Source organism: Oncorhynchus nerka, linkage group LG13, assembly GCF_034236695.1.
Source record: "Oncorhynchus nerka isolate Pitt River linkage group LG13, Oner_Uvic_2.0, whole genome shotgun sequence".
Lineage (NCBI taxonomy): Eukaryota > Metazoa > Chordata > Actinopteri > Salmoniformes > Salmonidae > Oncorhynchus > Oncorhynchus nerka.
In genome coordinates this window covers 60,945,823-60,960,829 of record NC_088408.1, presented here as the reverse complement: position 1 = coordinate 60,960,829, position 15,007 = coordinate 60,945,823, and the positions used below count along the sequence as shown (strand labels likewise).

At 43.0% G+C, this 15,007-nt stretch overlaps 1 protein-coding gene across 3 annotated transcripts; it reads right to left on the bottom strand.

Moving 5' to 3' along the window:
- Nucleotides 1-818: 818 nt before the first annotated feature.
- On the bottom strand, nucleotides 819-11,162 carry LOC115139774 (ankyrin repeat domain-containing protein 13A-like). 3 transcript variants are annotated; one of them, XM_029677529.2, is made up of 15 exons: nucleotides 10,786-11,162; nucleotides 9,179-9,314; nucleotides 8,519-8,643; nucleotides 8,362-8,407; nucleotides 8,127-8,270; nucleotides 7,797-7,986; nucleotides 7,610-7,676; nucleotides 7,308-7,389; nucleotides 6,953-7,014; nucleotides 6,468-6,598; nucleotides 5,879-6,036; nucleotides 5,369-5,533; nucleotides 4,985-5,154; nucleotides 4,630-4,703; nucleotides 819-4,523 (listed from the first exon to the last, which is right to left on the bottom strand). In XM_029677529.2, the coding sequence occupies exons 1-15, from the start codon at nucleotides 10,882-10,884 to the stop codon at nucleotides 4,319-4,321; spliced, it is 1,854 nt and encodes a 617-aa protein (XP_029533389.2). In that variant the 5' UTR covers nucleotides 10,885-11,162; the 3' UTR covers nucleotides 819-4,318. The 3 variants fall into 3 exon arrangements, with proteins under 3 accessions (XP_029533389.2, XP_029533391.2, XP_029533390.2); XM_029677531.2 differs by having other exon boundaries at nucleotides 10,987-11,160; XM_029677530.2 differs by having other exon boundaries at nucleotides 4,639-4,703; nucleotides 10,786-11,158.
- Between the last annotated feature and the right edge of the window lie 3,845 nt (nucleotides 11,163-15,007).

Sequence of the window (15,007 nt, the reverse complement as noted above, 5' to 3'; positions counted from 1 at the left end):
GCTTAAAACATATATGACACCATGATGTAGCTGTCACTTTCAAAGAGATTCACAATTGGTACTCACTCACATGCTGTCAAGTTTAGAAAAGGTCAGCATTACTACAAGCATCTACAATGAAAATCTACCTCAAACCAGATCCCTCGACTAAAATGACAAATTGTAATAAAATCAATAATGAATAGAAATAGTTGAAGACACCAAAACCATTTCCCTGTTGCTCATTTTGTGTCTAATTTTGTTTTTTTTTAAATGTGAGATTTGGAAAGATGACAGCTGTTTGATTATGAATAATCGCTCTCAGTTCATGAAGAGGGCTAATAGAATTTTCGATTCCATTTTCAGAGTTGATTCCTCTTACACAATATGGTGCCCGTGTATATCCACCATAATAATCTTATAGTGTCCAATTGGATTACGGTAAACAGTTCAGATGCTCTAATTGGTCAGTGTGGTACGCACAGAGCAGATGTCAGGATTTGAATGAAGGCGGTGACTATATTTAGCCTAACAAAACATACCATCCATTCATAGATCTATGTGATAATCTAACCATATATACCAATGATTATTCATGAAACAATGCAAAGGGCATTGCTGTGACCAATTAATCCAGTCCTGTAAAATGGTAAAATCTGAAATTTACAGCAATTCAGGGGTCATTCAACGGTCAATGATCAGGGCAGATTTGTGTCTGGAAAAACGAATTAAGGATTATGTTTTTATGATCAGAAAAAAAGAATGGTTTTGCACCATCTGCTGTTATTCTTAGCAAGAAGCAGGCTACTTGTAAAAGAATAAGCCATAGTTCACCAAAATTGAAATAAAGTGCATTTATTTAAGAAAGAAAACAATTTGAAACCAACATCACAGTTAACAAATGCTTTCTTGAATTCTGTTAGAAAAAATAAGCTTACCTGCTAGCAAATTAAGCAGTACGAAGACTGTTCCCCAGAAATCTAATCAAAGTGAACTCAGGTACTTTAGAGAATGTTCTGCTGTTTGGCAACTTGATCATTAGCTGTTTTGAGCTCTAGTCCCCAGAAAACAGACGAAAGGACACATCAGTAACATGTCCAAAGTGCTGTTGGTTATCAGTGTAATTAACTACATTGGTTAATTCATTTTATGTCCAGCAACACCACTGGACGGGAAACTTTTTTTTAAGCCCCTTGATCACAGCTTTAAAGATGAGACATTTCAAATATTCTCTGCTGTCTTTAGTAGGTCTGGCCTTAGTAGCAGTAGAACACTGATCCTCCCAACCAAATCATGTCTGTGGCCCAAGCCCAAATGGAATCAAGACCCTACTATGCACTTGTGGAGATATAATTGGCAATACGATTAAAAAAAAAATTCCCTAGCCCATCAGAGGGCAAGTTCAATTTATTACCATATCGAGTACACCTATCAAATCTTCTCAGGTCTGCACAAGAGCATACAGTGCCTTTGGAAAGTATTCAGACCCCTTGACTTTTTCCTAATTTTATTACGTTACAGCCTTATGGATAAATACAAAAAAAAATTCTCAGCAATCTACACACAATACTCTATAATGACAAAGTGAACAGGTTTTTAGAAATACCTTATTTACATAAGTATTCAGACCCTTTGGTATGAGACTCGAAATTGAGCTCAGGTGCATCCTGTTTCCATTGATCATCTTTGAGATGTTTCTACAACTTGATTGGAGTCCACCCGTGGTAAATTCAATTGATTGGACATTATTCGGAAAGGCACACACCTGTCTATATAAAGGTCCCACAGTTGACCGTGCATGTCAGAGCAAAAACCAAACAATGAGGTCGAAGGAATTGTCCGTAGAGCTCCGAGACAGTATTGTGTCGAGGCACAGATCCGGGAACGGAACCAAAAAATGTCTGCAGCATTGAAGGTCACCAAGAACACAGTGGCCTCCATCATTCTTAAATGGAACATTTTTGGAACCACCAAGACACTCCCTAGAGCAGGCCGCCCGGCCAAGGTGAGCAATCGGGGGAGAAGGGCCTTGGTCAGGGAGGCGACCAAGAACCCGATGGTCACTCTGACAGAGCTCTCGAGTTCCTCTGTGGAGATGGGATAACCATCTCTGCAGCACTCCACCAATCAGTCACTCCTCAATAAAAGGCACATGACAGTCTGCCTGGAGTTTGCTAAATGGCACCTAAAGACTCTCAGACCATGAGCAACAAGATTCTCTGGTCTGATGAAACCAAGATTGAACTCTTTGGCCTGAATGCCAAGCATCACGTCTGGAGGAAACGTGGCACCATACCTAGGGTGAAGCATGGTGGTAACAGCATCATGCGGTGGGGATGTTTTTCAGGGACTGGGAGACTCGTCAGGATCGAGGCAAAGATGAACGAAACAAAGCACAGAGAAATCCTTGATGAAAACCTGCTCCAGAGTGCTCAGGACTTCAGACTGGGGCGAAGGTTCACCTTCCAACAGGACAACGACCCTAAGCATAGCCAAGAAAACACAGGGGTGGTTTTGGGGCAAGTCTCAATGTCCTTGAGTGGCCCAGCCAGAGCCCGATCGAACATCTCTGGAGAGACCTGAAAATAGCTGTGCAACAATGCTCCCCATTCAACCTGACAAATCTTGAGAGGATCTGCAGAGAAGAATGGGAGAAACTTCCCAAATACAGGTGTGCCAAGCTTGTAGCGTCATACCCAAGAAGACACGAGGCTGTAATCGCTGCCAAAGGTGCTTCAACAAAGTACTGAGTAAAGGGTCTGAATACTTTATTTATAAATAACTGTTTTTGCTTTGTCATTGTGTTATTGTGTGTAGATTGATGAGGGGAAAAAAACAATTGAATCCATTTTAGAATAAGGCTGTAACTAAAAATGTGGAAAAAGTCAAGGGGTGTGAATACTTCCCAAAGGCACTGTAGTAGGTAAGCTCCATTTGGGATTGGGAACGTTAGAGGGGATCGCTTCCTTCAGTACAAAATGATGCTACATGGAGCAGATCTGACACGTCACTCAGTTCACAGGTCTCTGTAGTTTCAAGATACATTTTTTTTTAAAGACAGCCCTAACAGGAGTCCTTAGAACCCTGTTGAGTTTGAAGTCTAATGGACAGATTCTTTGACATTTAAGAAAGGAAAGTGTTAGACAATGCCTACGATAATCAATGTTTTCGACCTTGTTTGTTTGCGAGCACCACTGAACCGTGTGTATGCTCCTTTGCCATCCACAGGTAGGCACAGCGGCTTCTGCTATTGCTTTGTTGAGGCTCTGATGCTTGATGGTGCCCAGTGACCATGGCCAACAAGATCAAACCCTCTTGCATAACAAGCCCTTAGCCCAATTGAATAAAACCTGGTTTCTGAGGCAAGTCAAAACCTGTTTGAATGATCATGTAGTTCACTTTCATTTTAACATTGTGTCAATGACAACACGAATACAAAACATGAATTCTTGCAGCACGAGAAGGAAAAGGGTTGGAAGCACCAGCAAGTCATATTGTTTGATGATATTCTGTTCAAAGTAGAAAAAAAAAATCCATATTGATGACCAGAAAACCATGTTCGATGTGTCTACAATAAACTAACATACTGCACTTTCACTAGTTTCAGAGGGACTGTAGAACAATGGAACCCTGAGATATTCAATCTTTCGAATGGCTGTGTGACTGGAATGCCATTTCCAGGGTCATCTTAATAAAAAAATAAAACATGTTTTAAAAACTTTTTGCAACAGGAAACTGAAAATGTGCAGGTAGCCCCTCCCGGTTTCATTCTGCTCCCGTCCATTTGGTGCCTAATGAAATTGACCCAGGGCTCTAAAAACAACAACCTTCCAGAGTCACAACTAAAGCAGCTACCGGTCCCAAGTTTAACCTGATCTTCACAACACCCAACAAACACAATCACTTGTTGGAACCCTTACACTCCAATGGAAATCCTTCCCAAAATAATATCAAAGAATACCTGGATACCTCTTTGGGAGAGCGGAGTGGCTTTGGCTCTGTTTTAAAAAGGACGGGAGGAATCAAGGATTTGACAGCTTCTACACTTTTAAGACAGAGCCTAAGTGTTATATAGAAATACAAATCTAGCAAAACATCTGTTTTTTTTTTTTTTTTTTTAAAACCAAAAATAGGTATTAAAGTATTAAATACAGATGGTTTTATTTGACATATGTTACATGGATGTTTTTCCGGTGTCATGGCAGATTGTAGTGAAGGAGGGTGGGGTGGGGCTGGATTGGGGGTGTGGTGGTGGCCGCTTCTTGATCAACGAAAAGTTAATGCAGTTATGGCAAGGCGTGGCCTTAATTATTATTCTTTCCCTCCTATTTTCCTTTTTTTACTTCTCTGTGAGCGAGAGCTGCAATATCCTCTCCAGCTCCTCCTCTTCCTCCTTCCTCCTCCTCTCCTCCTCAGCCTGGGCCCGGGCCGACAGCTCCATGGCCATGCGGAGGTCAGTGTCGGGGCTGGAGGCAGAGGTGCCCGAGCTCGCCAGACTCGACGTGGTGTCTCCCAAGTCCACCAGCACCCCCCCTGGGATGCTTCTGGAACAACAGAGGGATATGGATATAGTCTGAATATACTGTATGTGCTAACTGGAAGTCACTTTGGACAAAAGTGAAAAGTGTAGATAATGATATGCATGAATACTTGGTGTACCCGTCACTCTGGCTACTGAGTATGGGGTCTGTGAGGTCACCATTGGCATCCTCCCAGGTCACTTCCTAGAGGACAAAACAAAAAGGTGGAGTTAGCGAGGTGAAACTCCTGGCACGTCGCAGATAAAACTTGCATAAATGTAACGGACAGAGTTCCCTATTCCTTATGTCAGACAATACTATCGTTTCCACGCAATCCATTCTATCTGGAAGTTTTACAACATTGCAGCTTCCTGAACAGACCGACCACTGGTCGAACACGAAGGCGGATGGCCGTGAGCGCAAGAGGACCAGATAGGGAGTCAAACAGATGAGTAGGAGGGGTGTGTGTGTGTGTGATCTAGGACCTGTCCCGGGGCTCCCCCACCGGACTCCAGCAGACTCTGGTGGATGGCATACTGCAGTAGCTCCTCGTCATGATTTGACACCGGCGTGTGGCGGCTGCCACCCCCTCCTCGGTGGCGGTAGTGTGAGGGCACCTCAAACACCGACGGGCACACCTGGAATAGAGGGGGAACTGGGTGGAGGGAACAGTCATACAGAATGATGTTACTAGTGGTGGCTGTTAATATTGACATTTCGATCAAAAGCGATATGGATAGAAACATTAATATTGGTTGTTCATCTGTTACATTTGAGAAATGACTAAATGTGCGATTTGTTTTGTTCAGACCCCATGGGGACGAATACCGGAGTCACCCTGGTCAGCGGCATGGGCATGCTTTGCCTACCTGCAGCTTCGCCGCAGCCTCCCTCCTCCCTCATCTCCTCCACCACCTCCTCCTCCTCCTCGGGTGTGGCAGCGGAGGGGGGTGTCTCCAAGGGTTCGCCCGTAGTGCATTTGTTGACACTGCCAAATGAAATGCGGGCGTTGAGCACATGGAATAGGGGAATCTCTGTGTGAGAGGAAACAAAGACGGGTCACTCCACGGATCCCATTATCTATAAGCAAACGCCTCAATGGTGGGCTTTTCATTGTGATAACTGCACATACACATACAAGGTTTTCCTCAATCAGGCCCTGTATGTATGAAGTGTCTCAGAGTAGGAGGGCTGATTTGGGGTCCGTTTTGCCTTTTAGTTCACAAGGAATAAGGTTATATGGACAGGGTGGACTGAACCTTGCTCAGCAGACCTCCTCTGAGACACGTGATACAGTTGTGCTTGAATGAGCTGATTGGCACAAGCATTTTGTGTAAACATTCTCATTTCGTCACACTGTTCCAAAGGTGTGACTGTACCTATTTTTACAGGGAACCCTGGAGGGAACTTGAGGGTGACAAAATCCCGCAGCCGGGCGAAGTGTGTGCTGGTCCGGGCCATGAGATCGATGATGGGGGTGACCTGCTCCACCAGGGAGAGGGGGTGTTCCTCGCTCATCCACAATGTACCCTTGAACCTGAACACATCAGGGTTGTATTCATTATTGTACACCGTAGAAAAACATTTTGCAACGGAAAATGAAAATAAGAATTTCTTATTGGACAAGTTACGGCAGTCCCTCCTGTTTCAGTCCCATTTTCTTCTGTTTGGTGCCTAATGAATACGAACCAGAAAACTCTCATATCGTGTTTGAGGGATCAGTTTGAGGAAGCGCAGAATCGCTAATCTTGATCCCATCATGATTTGTAGATATGGCGATTTGTAGATTATGCTCACTGCAAAGTAGTCCCATCTCAATACAATCACCCCTACGCTAAAACCTAAACACCAATACCTTCATATGAACTGAGAGGGAACCTGTTAGAAAAACAATCAAGACTTCTGATGACATGAATACTGATCAGAAAGTCTCGCTCTCTCTTGGGTTTTGCAACATAATTTTCTTACTTCTGGGTTCGGATGGTAAGTTCAATGGGCCGGCCAATGTCTCGGTCTTCAAGGTCAAACGCAGGGTCAAAGTACTCCTCTGGTGTGATGGCGGTGGGGTTGTTGGCTGTCGCGTACTCCAGAGTGAGGTCCTATCCACAATATGACCAGAGTAGAGCATTCTTATTGAAGCCGTTATAAACCAAGTTCACCGTTCTTATTGAAATCAATATGAACCAAGACGAAGCATTCTTATCGAAGCCGTTATAAACCAAGTTCACCGTTCTTATTGAAGTCAATATGAACCAAGACGAAGCATTCTTATTGAAGCCGTTATAAACCAAGTTCACCGTTCTTATTGAAGTCAATATGAACCAAGACGAAGCATTCTTATTGAAGCCATTATAAACCAAATAGGCAAGTGAGAGTCTGTCTATGTAGGCAATACTGAAATTCGATGGGATAATCCCACAATAACCTCAAATTCAGGTCTGCTGATCCCTTACCCCTTGAGCACTTATCTGCTGCTCCACTGTGCCCAGAAGAGACTCCAGAACATTCCTCTCACCTAGAAGCCAAAAAAAAGAGACAATCCACAAAAAGTGTTATTGTGTCTGACAGAGCGCTGGTCTCCAACAAGTCCCCTTCTAAACCGAGACAGGTCTCTCTGGGTTATTATAGCTGTGCACGAGTCTCCTAGCATTACACTGCAACTGAAACTCTGCTTATTAAACATTGAGATAAGGACCATGTCTCTTAGGCCAGAAGTAGTGCACTACGCAGGGAACGGGGAACCATTTCAGATACAGACTAACTGGTATGTCCCTCTACCACCTCCCTGAGGGATCATAGAGTGTATACTTTTTATTCTAGCCTTCTCCTCATCGGTGAGATGCTCTGTCCTCGTCCGGATCACCACGTTTACATTGTTCACAGTGAAAACCTGCAATGAAAAGAAAAACAACTCGTGCAGTATACCGCATACTATTCTTCCGTTTACTGGTACTAAAAGAAAAATAACTAACTATTTTTAAAAAAAAAAAAAAAAAGCTGGCAATCTACTGTAGATCTGGTCAAAATAAAGAAAGGGACTTGCGTAAGGTCAGCAAACCTAGACAAGCAACAAAATAATTAAACAAGAATGTTTTAATAAATGCACAAACCTTTGCCTCGAAACCATTGACAACTTCCGTTTTGTCACTCCTCCAACCCCAAATCCCAGATTTATTTCTGTGAAAAACAATTTAAATGTCATGTTACTATAAATCCCTATACTAATGTGCACATCCTTCAACCGACACATTATACTACACAATAGAGAAACACGATAAAGTACGGTTTGGGTCTCGCCTCTCAAAAGCAATGTCCCTGGTGTCCAGAAAGGTATTGACAATGGGTGTGGTCAGCCGCTTGGCCACTTCCTGTTCTGCAGGTTGCATGGAGTCCAGCGTTACGTCTTCTATCTCCCTGGAGATGTCAAAGCGTTCCGTGTCCACCACCTGTTCGTCATGGTTCACCTCCATCAACTCTGTGCAGGCATCTGCCAATGAGCACAAACACACACTATGAAACAGAAGCCAACAGAGCAGAAGGCGAGATAAAAGATGAGACGGCCTGCTAAAACACAGGTTAGGAGGACACAGTTGTGTGTAAGCCTCACTCAGGGAAAAAGGGACTCACCATCTCCCCTGAAAATGTAGCTCCGACGACCTCTGATCCAGGTCATGTTCTCGAAGCCTAGCAGAGTGGCGTCCACGCGCAGACTGGCCCCACTCTTCCAGATCCGACACACGTCACTGGGACAAACCCGGGAAACGAGAGGGACTGGGAAAGGATGGGAAAGCAATGTAAACTACAACGTTGCAAACATCCACACACGGACAATTGTAAAGGGGGATTTTCAAGTAGAACTTACTCCAACTTGTGAACTCCCATTTCATTTCCATGTAGAAATCTTGGGACTGGGGGGGAGGTAGAAAAGAGGCTTGAGTTTGCAGTTCTTAGTTTTTTGTAATGAGTGTGATGAGTGAAAACATTTCAGAGAGGGGAGCAAACAGAGAGAGAGAAAACACCTCACGGATCTTGCTCAGAAGCTCAGGCACTCCTCCCAGAGCTGTAGAGGCTTTGAGGTAGTCTCGCCGCTGGAGCACTAGCTGAACCATCTCTGGGTCGCCGGTGCTGACTGCCTCCTGCAGCACTACACACAAACACATGCTTACGACAAGAAGATATTTTTAACATATAACATACTTCTGTGATAACAATTCTTACTTTTGTAAACATTTGTTATGGCCAGCATCAGCCAGTAAGCTGTGTGTGTAGTAACAAGAGGTATTGTGTGAAGCAGTAGAAAGAAATAGAGTGTCCCACTACGACTGGAATAGACACCTACTGATTCAAGTGTACATAATGTGTGAAATTGTTACGGAAACCCCCAAGGTCAATTTGTGGAAGTGACTTTGATCACACAATTTAACAACCAACAAATAGACCTATACCAAGGCGTGTCAGATGAAGCCATAGCCATATAAATAGTTTGCCAAAGTAATGGTATTAATAAACATTTACATTTGGATATACGTTTATTTTATTCATTACAAATAAAAAAGACAATATCCAAACGTAAATGTTTATTATAAATATCATGAATTTGGCATACTATTTATAGGGCTAATCAAGGCAAAGCACAGAGGTCTGGATTGCAGTATGTCATGGAGGAAAGCCGGCCTAACCTGTCCAATTCTTGGCATTCTCTTTGGTAACTTCAGCACCATTTCTCAGAAGCACTCTCACCGACTCCAGGTGGCCCAGCGACACAGCCAGGTGGAGCGGTGTCCTTCCCCTGGGATCCACAGCCTCTACGTCGTTCTGAGAGAAACAAACAAACAAGCATCGCAATGGCTTCAAAAACAAATAGCCTAGCTACCTAAAGAGAATCTCTCGAGATCTCCATGAGATCGACATCATACACACTGGGAGTTATAGCTACACTGAGGAGATTCAATCATCTGGCCCAGGTTACCCAGGTGGGAGGAGTTTGCACAGGGTGAAAAGTGATGGATATTCAGTCTGAAAGAAATCTGCTTACAAACAGTTCCCTACAAGCCAGAATGTTGAATACAATTATATTTACACTTACTTTACCGGTTGTACATGCTGTTGGTCCTTTTGAAGTTAGGAGGTGGAGATAGGTTATACACAGGAAAGTGTTGTTTACCCAACTTTTTGCAGCACCGGTAGGTTCTGCCGCTTGTATTTTCAATCTCCTGACGCATTGCACAATATGTAAACAATAGCCAAATGTAACCAAACATATCATCCGAATCACATTTCCTCAATCTGGAAGTGTTAGTAAAATTTGCCAGCTGATTGTGCGGGACAACATGCACTCTATGGTTCGGTTTGGCTCAGCCATATTGTGCAAGTGTTTGTGCGAATTGTGTCAGTATTGAAAATAAAAACACAAATCAATATACAGACCAGCATACTGAAGGTCTGATTGATAACGCTTCCCTGTGGATATTTTGTATCAGATTACCTCAGACATAGTGGCAAAATCAGAAGACAACAGGTGAAGTAAGTTGAAATGGAGTTTGTTCAACATTCTGACTTGTAATGGGACTGTTCCGGAATGCTGAACCTACATGTTAGAGACGAGAGTGTATTTCACTCTCCTATTATAAAAGAGGCTAAATGCTGCATTGACCGAGCAGCTCAGATTACTGTTAATTTGTGATGGGCGCTCCTCCCTCACCACTTTTGCACTTCACGGGCCATAAACCGGTTCACCGCGGCTCAGGTTAAAAGAACTCCCTCATTTCCTGTTAATAACAAATACTCAACTGACCACAAAAACATTTAGAATGGAGAAAAACAACCATATCTTTGGGTTATGATTTGCTGATAATTATCCACATCAATTCTCAGCTAGGTTATTATAGTAGGAAAATACCGTTTCTAAGCTCTTAAGGCGTTTCAAGAATCAGTGGCCAGCCTGTGCCAGATGTCGAACAAAGTAGCCAGTAGTAATGTAAACAAGGCGGCTAGCTATGCTGAATGAAATGTGTACTGTAGTTAATATGATCAATAATGCAACATGGCATTCCATGAACCCTTAAACTGGCAGAGCATACATAGCCTAGGAATTACGCCAATCAAAGTATATGGTTATCCATGTCAGGCCAAGTAGCTAACGTTAGCTATCAAGGTAGCCAAGTTAGTAACGTGCTAGCTAGCTTCAGACACTTTGAAGCAAATAAATCTGTAGTTAGTTAGCTAAAGGCAGCGAAACAGAAAAGTACCTATAGCTAGCTCATTGTCCATATTTTGACATAGCTACCTTTGTTGAGTCGTTTTCCAATTTCCTGTAATCATTTTCCCAGACTAAGGAATGTAGTGGAAACTTCACCCTGAAATCTTCGTTGGCCGCGGATAACATCTTCCCCTGCTAGTTTACACTTCTCAATGTATCTAGCCTATATTTACAGCCATGGACAACCTAAGCTAAACCTTAAAGTTTAAGAAATGTTAATCAATGCACCTCATCTCATATTCCAACAGGATCCATGTCAAATTGTGCTAGCCATAGATAGCCAACTACTACCAAATAAAACTTTTCGAAAAACAAGGAAGTGTCACGTTGAGACTTGTGGTAGGGGTAAAAACTATTTGAGGATAAAGACTAATATAAGACTATATTTATGAATACATATTATTACATGTATATATTTATTAAATAAAGACACGTTTTTAAGTTCAATATTTGCTAAAAATAATAATAATAATAATCCTCGCGAAAATATATTTTTTTTTCAAGAAAGCACGTGACCATGTTACACTATGGCCGGGGAAAGCGGGGCTTTACTAATTTGAGCCAAATACAAATTCTTTTTCGTACATATAATTTTAGTATTGTAAATATAGAAAGCCACTTCAAGTAGTGCATATTTGCGCAATTAAACTGCAAATCAATTACAACAATTAATGTGATCCTTTTTACCATCGACGTCACATCCCTTAACCGCAACAACAAGCACTTACGAAGGTCATGGCTAGAAGGGATCCAGCTTTTGTCAAATGGACGTCAAAAGTGTTTTATTTCTTTGCTTTTTTATACTGAACAAACATATAAACGCAACAATTTCAACTATTCTACTGTTACGGTTAATATAAGGAAATCAGTCTATTTAAATAAATAAATTAGGCCCTAATCTATGGATCTACATGGTTTAGCATGGGCGCAGCCATCGGTTGGTCTGTGAAGGCAAAGGCTCACCCACTCGGGAGCCAGGCCCAGCCAATCAGAATGAGTTTTTCACCACAGAAAAGGTCTTTACTTTTTATTTTATTTATTTCGCCTTTATTTAACCAGGTAGGCAAGTTGAGAACAAGTTCTCATTTACAATTGCGACCTGGCCAAGATAAAGCAAAGCAGTTCGACACATACAACGACACAGAGTTACACATGGAGTAAAACTAAAATACAGTCAATAATACAATATAAACAACTCTATATACGATGTGAGTAAATGAGGTGAGATAAGGGAGGTAAAGGCAAAAAAAGGCCATGGTGGCAAAGTAAATACAATATAGCAAGTAAAACACTGGAATGGTAGATTTGCAGTGGAAGAATGTGCAAAGTAGAAATAAAAATAATGGGGTGCAAAGGAGCAAAATAAATAAAATAAATACAGTAGGGAAAGAGGTAGTTGTTTGGGCTAAATTATAGGTGGGCTATGTACAGGTGCAGTAATCTGTGAGCTGCTCTGACAGTTGGTGCTTAAAGCTAGTGAGGGAGATAAGTGTTTCCAGTTTCAGAGATTTTTGTAGTTCGTTCCAGTCATTGGCAGCAGAGAACTGGAAGGAGAGGCGGCCAAAGAAAGAATTGGTTTTGGGGGTGACTAGAGAGATATACCTGCTGGAGCGTGTGCTACAGGTGGGAGATGCTATGGTGACCAGCGAGCTGAGATAAGGGGGTACTTTACCTAGCAGGGTCTTGTAGATGACATGGAGCCAGTGGGTTTGGCGATGAGTATGAAGCGAGGGCCAGCTAACGAGAGCGTACAGGTCGCAATGGTGGGTAGTATATGGAGCTTTGGCGACAAAGCGGATGGCACTGTGATAGACTGCATCCAATTTGTTGAGTAGGGTATTGGAGGCTATTTTGTAAATGACATCGCCGAAGTCGAGGATTGGTAGGATGGTCAGTTTTACAAGGGTATGTTTGTCAGCATGAGTGAAGGATGCCTTGTTGCGAAATAGGAAGCCAATTCTAGATTTAACTTTGGATTGGAGATGTTTGATATGGGTCTGGAAGGAGAGTTTACAGTCTAACCAGACACCTAAGTATTTGTAGTTGTCCACGTATTCTAAGTCAGAGCCGTCCAGAGTAGTGATGTTGGACAGGCGGGCAGGTGCAGGCAGCGATCGGTTGAAGAGCATGCATTTAGTTTTACTTGTATTTAAGAGCAATTGGAGGCCATGGAAGGAGAGTTGTATGGCATTGAAGCTTGCCTGGAGGGTTGTTAACACAGTGTCCAAAGAAGGGCCAGAAGTATACAGAATGGTGTCGTCTGCGTAAAGGTGGATCAGAGACTCACCAGCAGCAAGAGCGACATCATTGATGTATACAGAGAAGAGAGTCGTTCCAATAATTGAACCCTGTGGCACCCCCATAGAGACTGCCAGAGGTCCGGACAGCAGACCCTCCGATTTGACACACTGAACTCTATCAGAGAAGTAGTTGGTGAACCAGGCGAGGCAATCATTTGAGAAAGCAAGGCTGTCGAGTCTGCCGATGAGGATGTGGTGATTGACAGAGTTGAAAGCCTTGGCCAGATCAATGAATACGGCTGCACAGTAATGTTTCTTATCGATGGCGGTTAAGATATCGTTTAGGACCTTGAGCGTGGCTGAGGTGCACCCATGACCAGCTCTGAAGCCAGATTGCATAGCAGAGAAGGTATGGTGAGATTCGAAATGGTCGGTAATCTGTTTGTTGACTTGGCTTTCGAAAGACCTTAGAAAGGCAGGGTAGGATAGATATAGGTCTGTAGCAGTTTGGGTCAAGAGTGTCCCCCCCTTTGAAGAGGGGGATGACCGCAGCTGCTTTCCAATCTTTGGGAATCTCAGACGACACGAAAGAGAGGTTGAACAGGCTAGTAATAGGGGTGGCAACAATTTCGGCAGATAATTTTAGAAAGAAAGGGTCCAGATTGTCTAGCCCGGCTGATTTGTAGGGGTCCAGATTTTGCAGCTCTTTCAGAACATCAGCTGACTGGATTTGGGAGAAGGAGAAATGGGGAAGGCTTGGGCGAGTTGCTGTGGGGGGTGCAGTGCTGTTGACCGGGGTAGGAGTAGCCAGGTTGAAAGCATGACCAGCCGTAGAAAAATGCTTATTGACATTCTCAATTATGGTGGATTTATCAGTGGTGACAGTGTTTCCTATCTTCAATGCAGTGGGCAGCTGGGAGGAGGTGTTCTTATTCTCCATGGACTTTACAGTGTCCCAGAACTTTTTTGAGTTAGTGTTGCAGGAAGCAAATTTCTGCTTGAAAAAGGCTTGGCTTTTCTAACTGCCTGTGTATAATGGTTTCTAGCTTCCCTGAACAGATGCATATCACGGGGGCTGTTCGATACTAATGCAGAACGCCATAGGATGTTTTTGTGTTGGTTAAGGGCAGTCAGGTCTGGGGAGAACCAAGGGCTATATCTGTTCCTGGTTCTAAATTTCTTGAATGGGGCATGCTTATTTAAGATGGTTAGGAAGGCATTTAAAAAAAATATCCAGGCATCCTCTACTGACGGGATGAGATCAATATCCTTCCAGGATACCCCGGCCAGGTCGATTAGAAAGGCCTGCTCGCTGAAGTGTTTCAGGGAGCGTTTGACAGTGATGAGTGGAGGTCGTTTGACCGCTGACCCATTACGGATGCAGGCAATGAGACAGTGATCGCTGAGATCTTGGTTGAAGACAGCAGAGGTGTATTTAGAGGGCAAGTTGTTTAGGATGATATCTATGAGGGTGCCCGTGTTTAAGGCTTTGGGGAGGTACCTGGTAGGTTCATTGATAATTTGTGTGAGATTGAGGGCATCAAGCTTAGATTGTAGGATGGCTGGGGTGTTAAGCATGTTCCAGTTTAGGTCGCCTAGCAGCACGAGCTCTGAAGATAGATGGGGGGCAATCAGTTTACATATGGTGTCCAGAGCACAGCTTACTACAGACAAATACTTTCATCACTGTCTGAGTGGCTGGTCTCAGACTATCCAGGAGGTGAAGAAACTGGATGTGTATTTCCTTGGCTGGTGTGGTTACAAGTGGTCTTCGGTTGTAAGGCCAGTTGGATGTACTGCCATATTCTCTAAAACAATGTTGGCTTATGGTAGAGAAATTAAAACATTCAATTATCTGGCAACAGCTCGGATGGACATTCCTGAAGTCAGAATGCCAATGGCATGCTCCCTGAACTTGTTGAGATGTGTGGCATTGTGTTCTGTGACAAAACTGCACTTTAATTATTATTTTTTATATATATATATTTTTACTGTCCCCAACAAAAGGT

Bases quoted from the DNA above. Each gene is read 5' to 3' on its own strand.
- LOC115139774 (XM_029677529.2), bottom strand. From the start codon at position 10,884: ATGTTATCCGCGGCCAACGAAGATTTCAGGGTGAAGTTTCCACTACAT. The intron at 9,315-10,785 runs GTAGCTATGTCA...TGTTTCTCTCAG, and splicing joins TGGAAAACGACTCAACAAAG to AACGACGTAGAGGCTGTGGA. The intron at 8,408-8,518 runs GTGTTTTCTCTC...CCTCCCCCCCAG, and splicing joins TTCTGAGCAAGATCCGTGAG to TCCCAAGATTTCTACATGGA.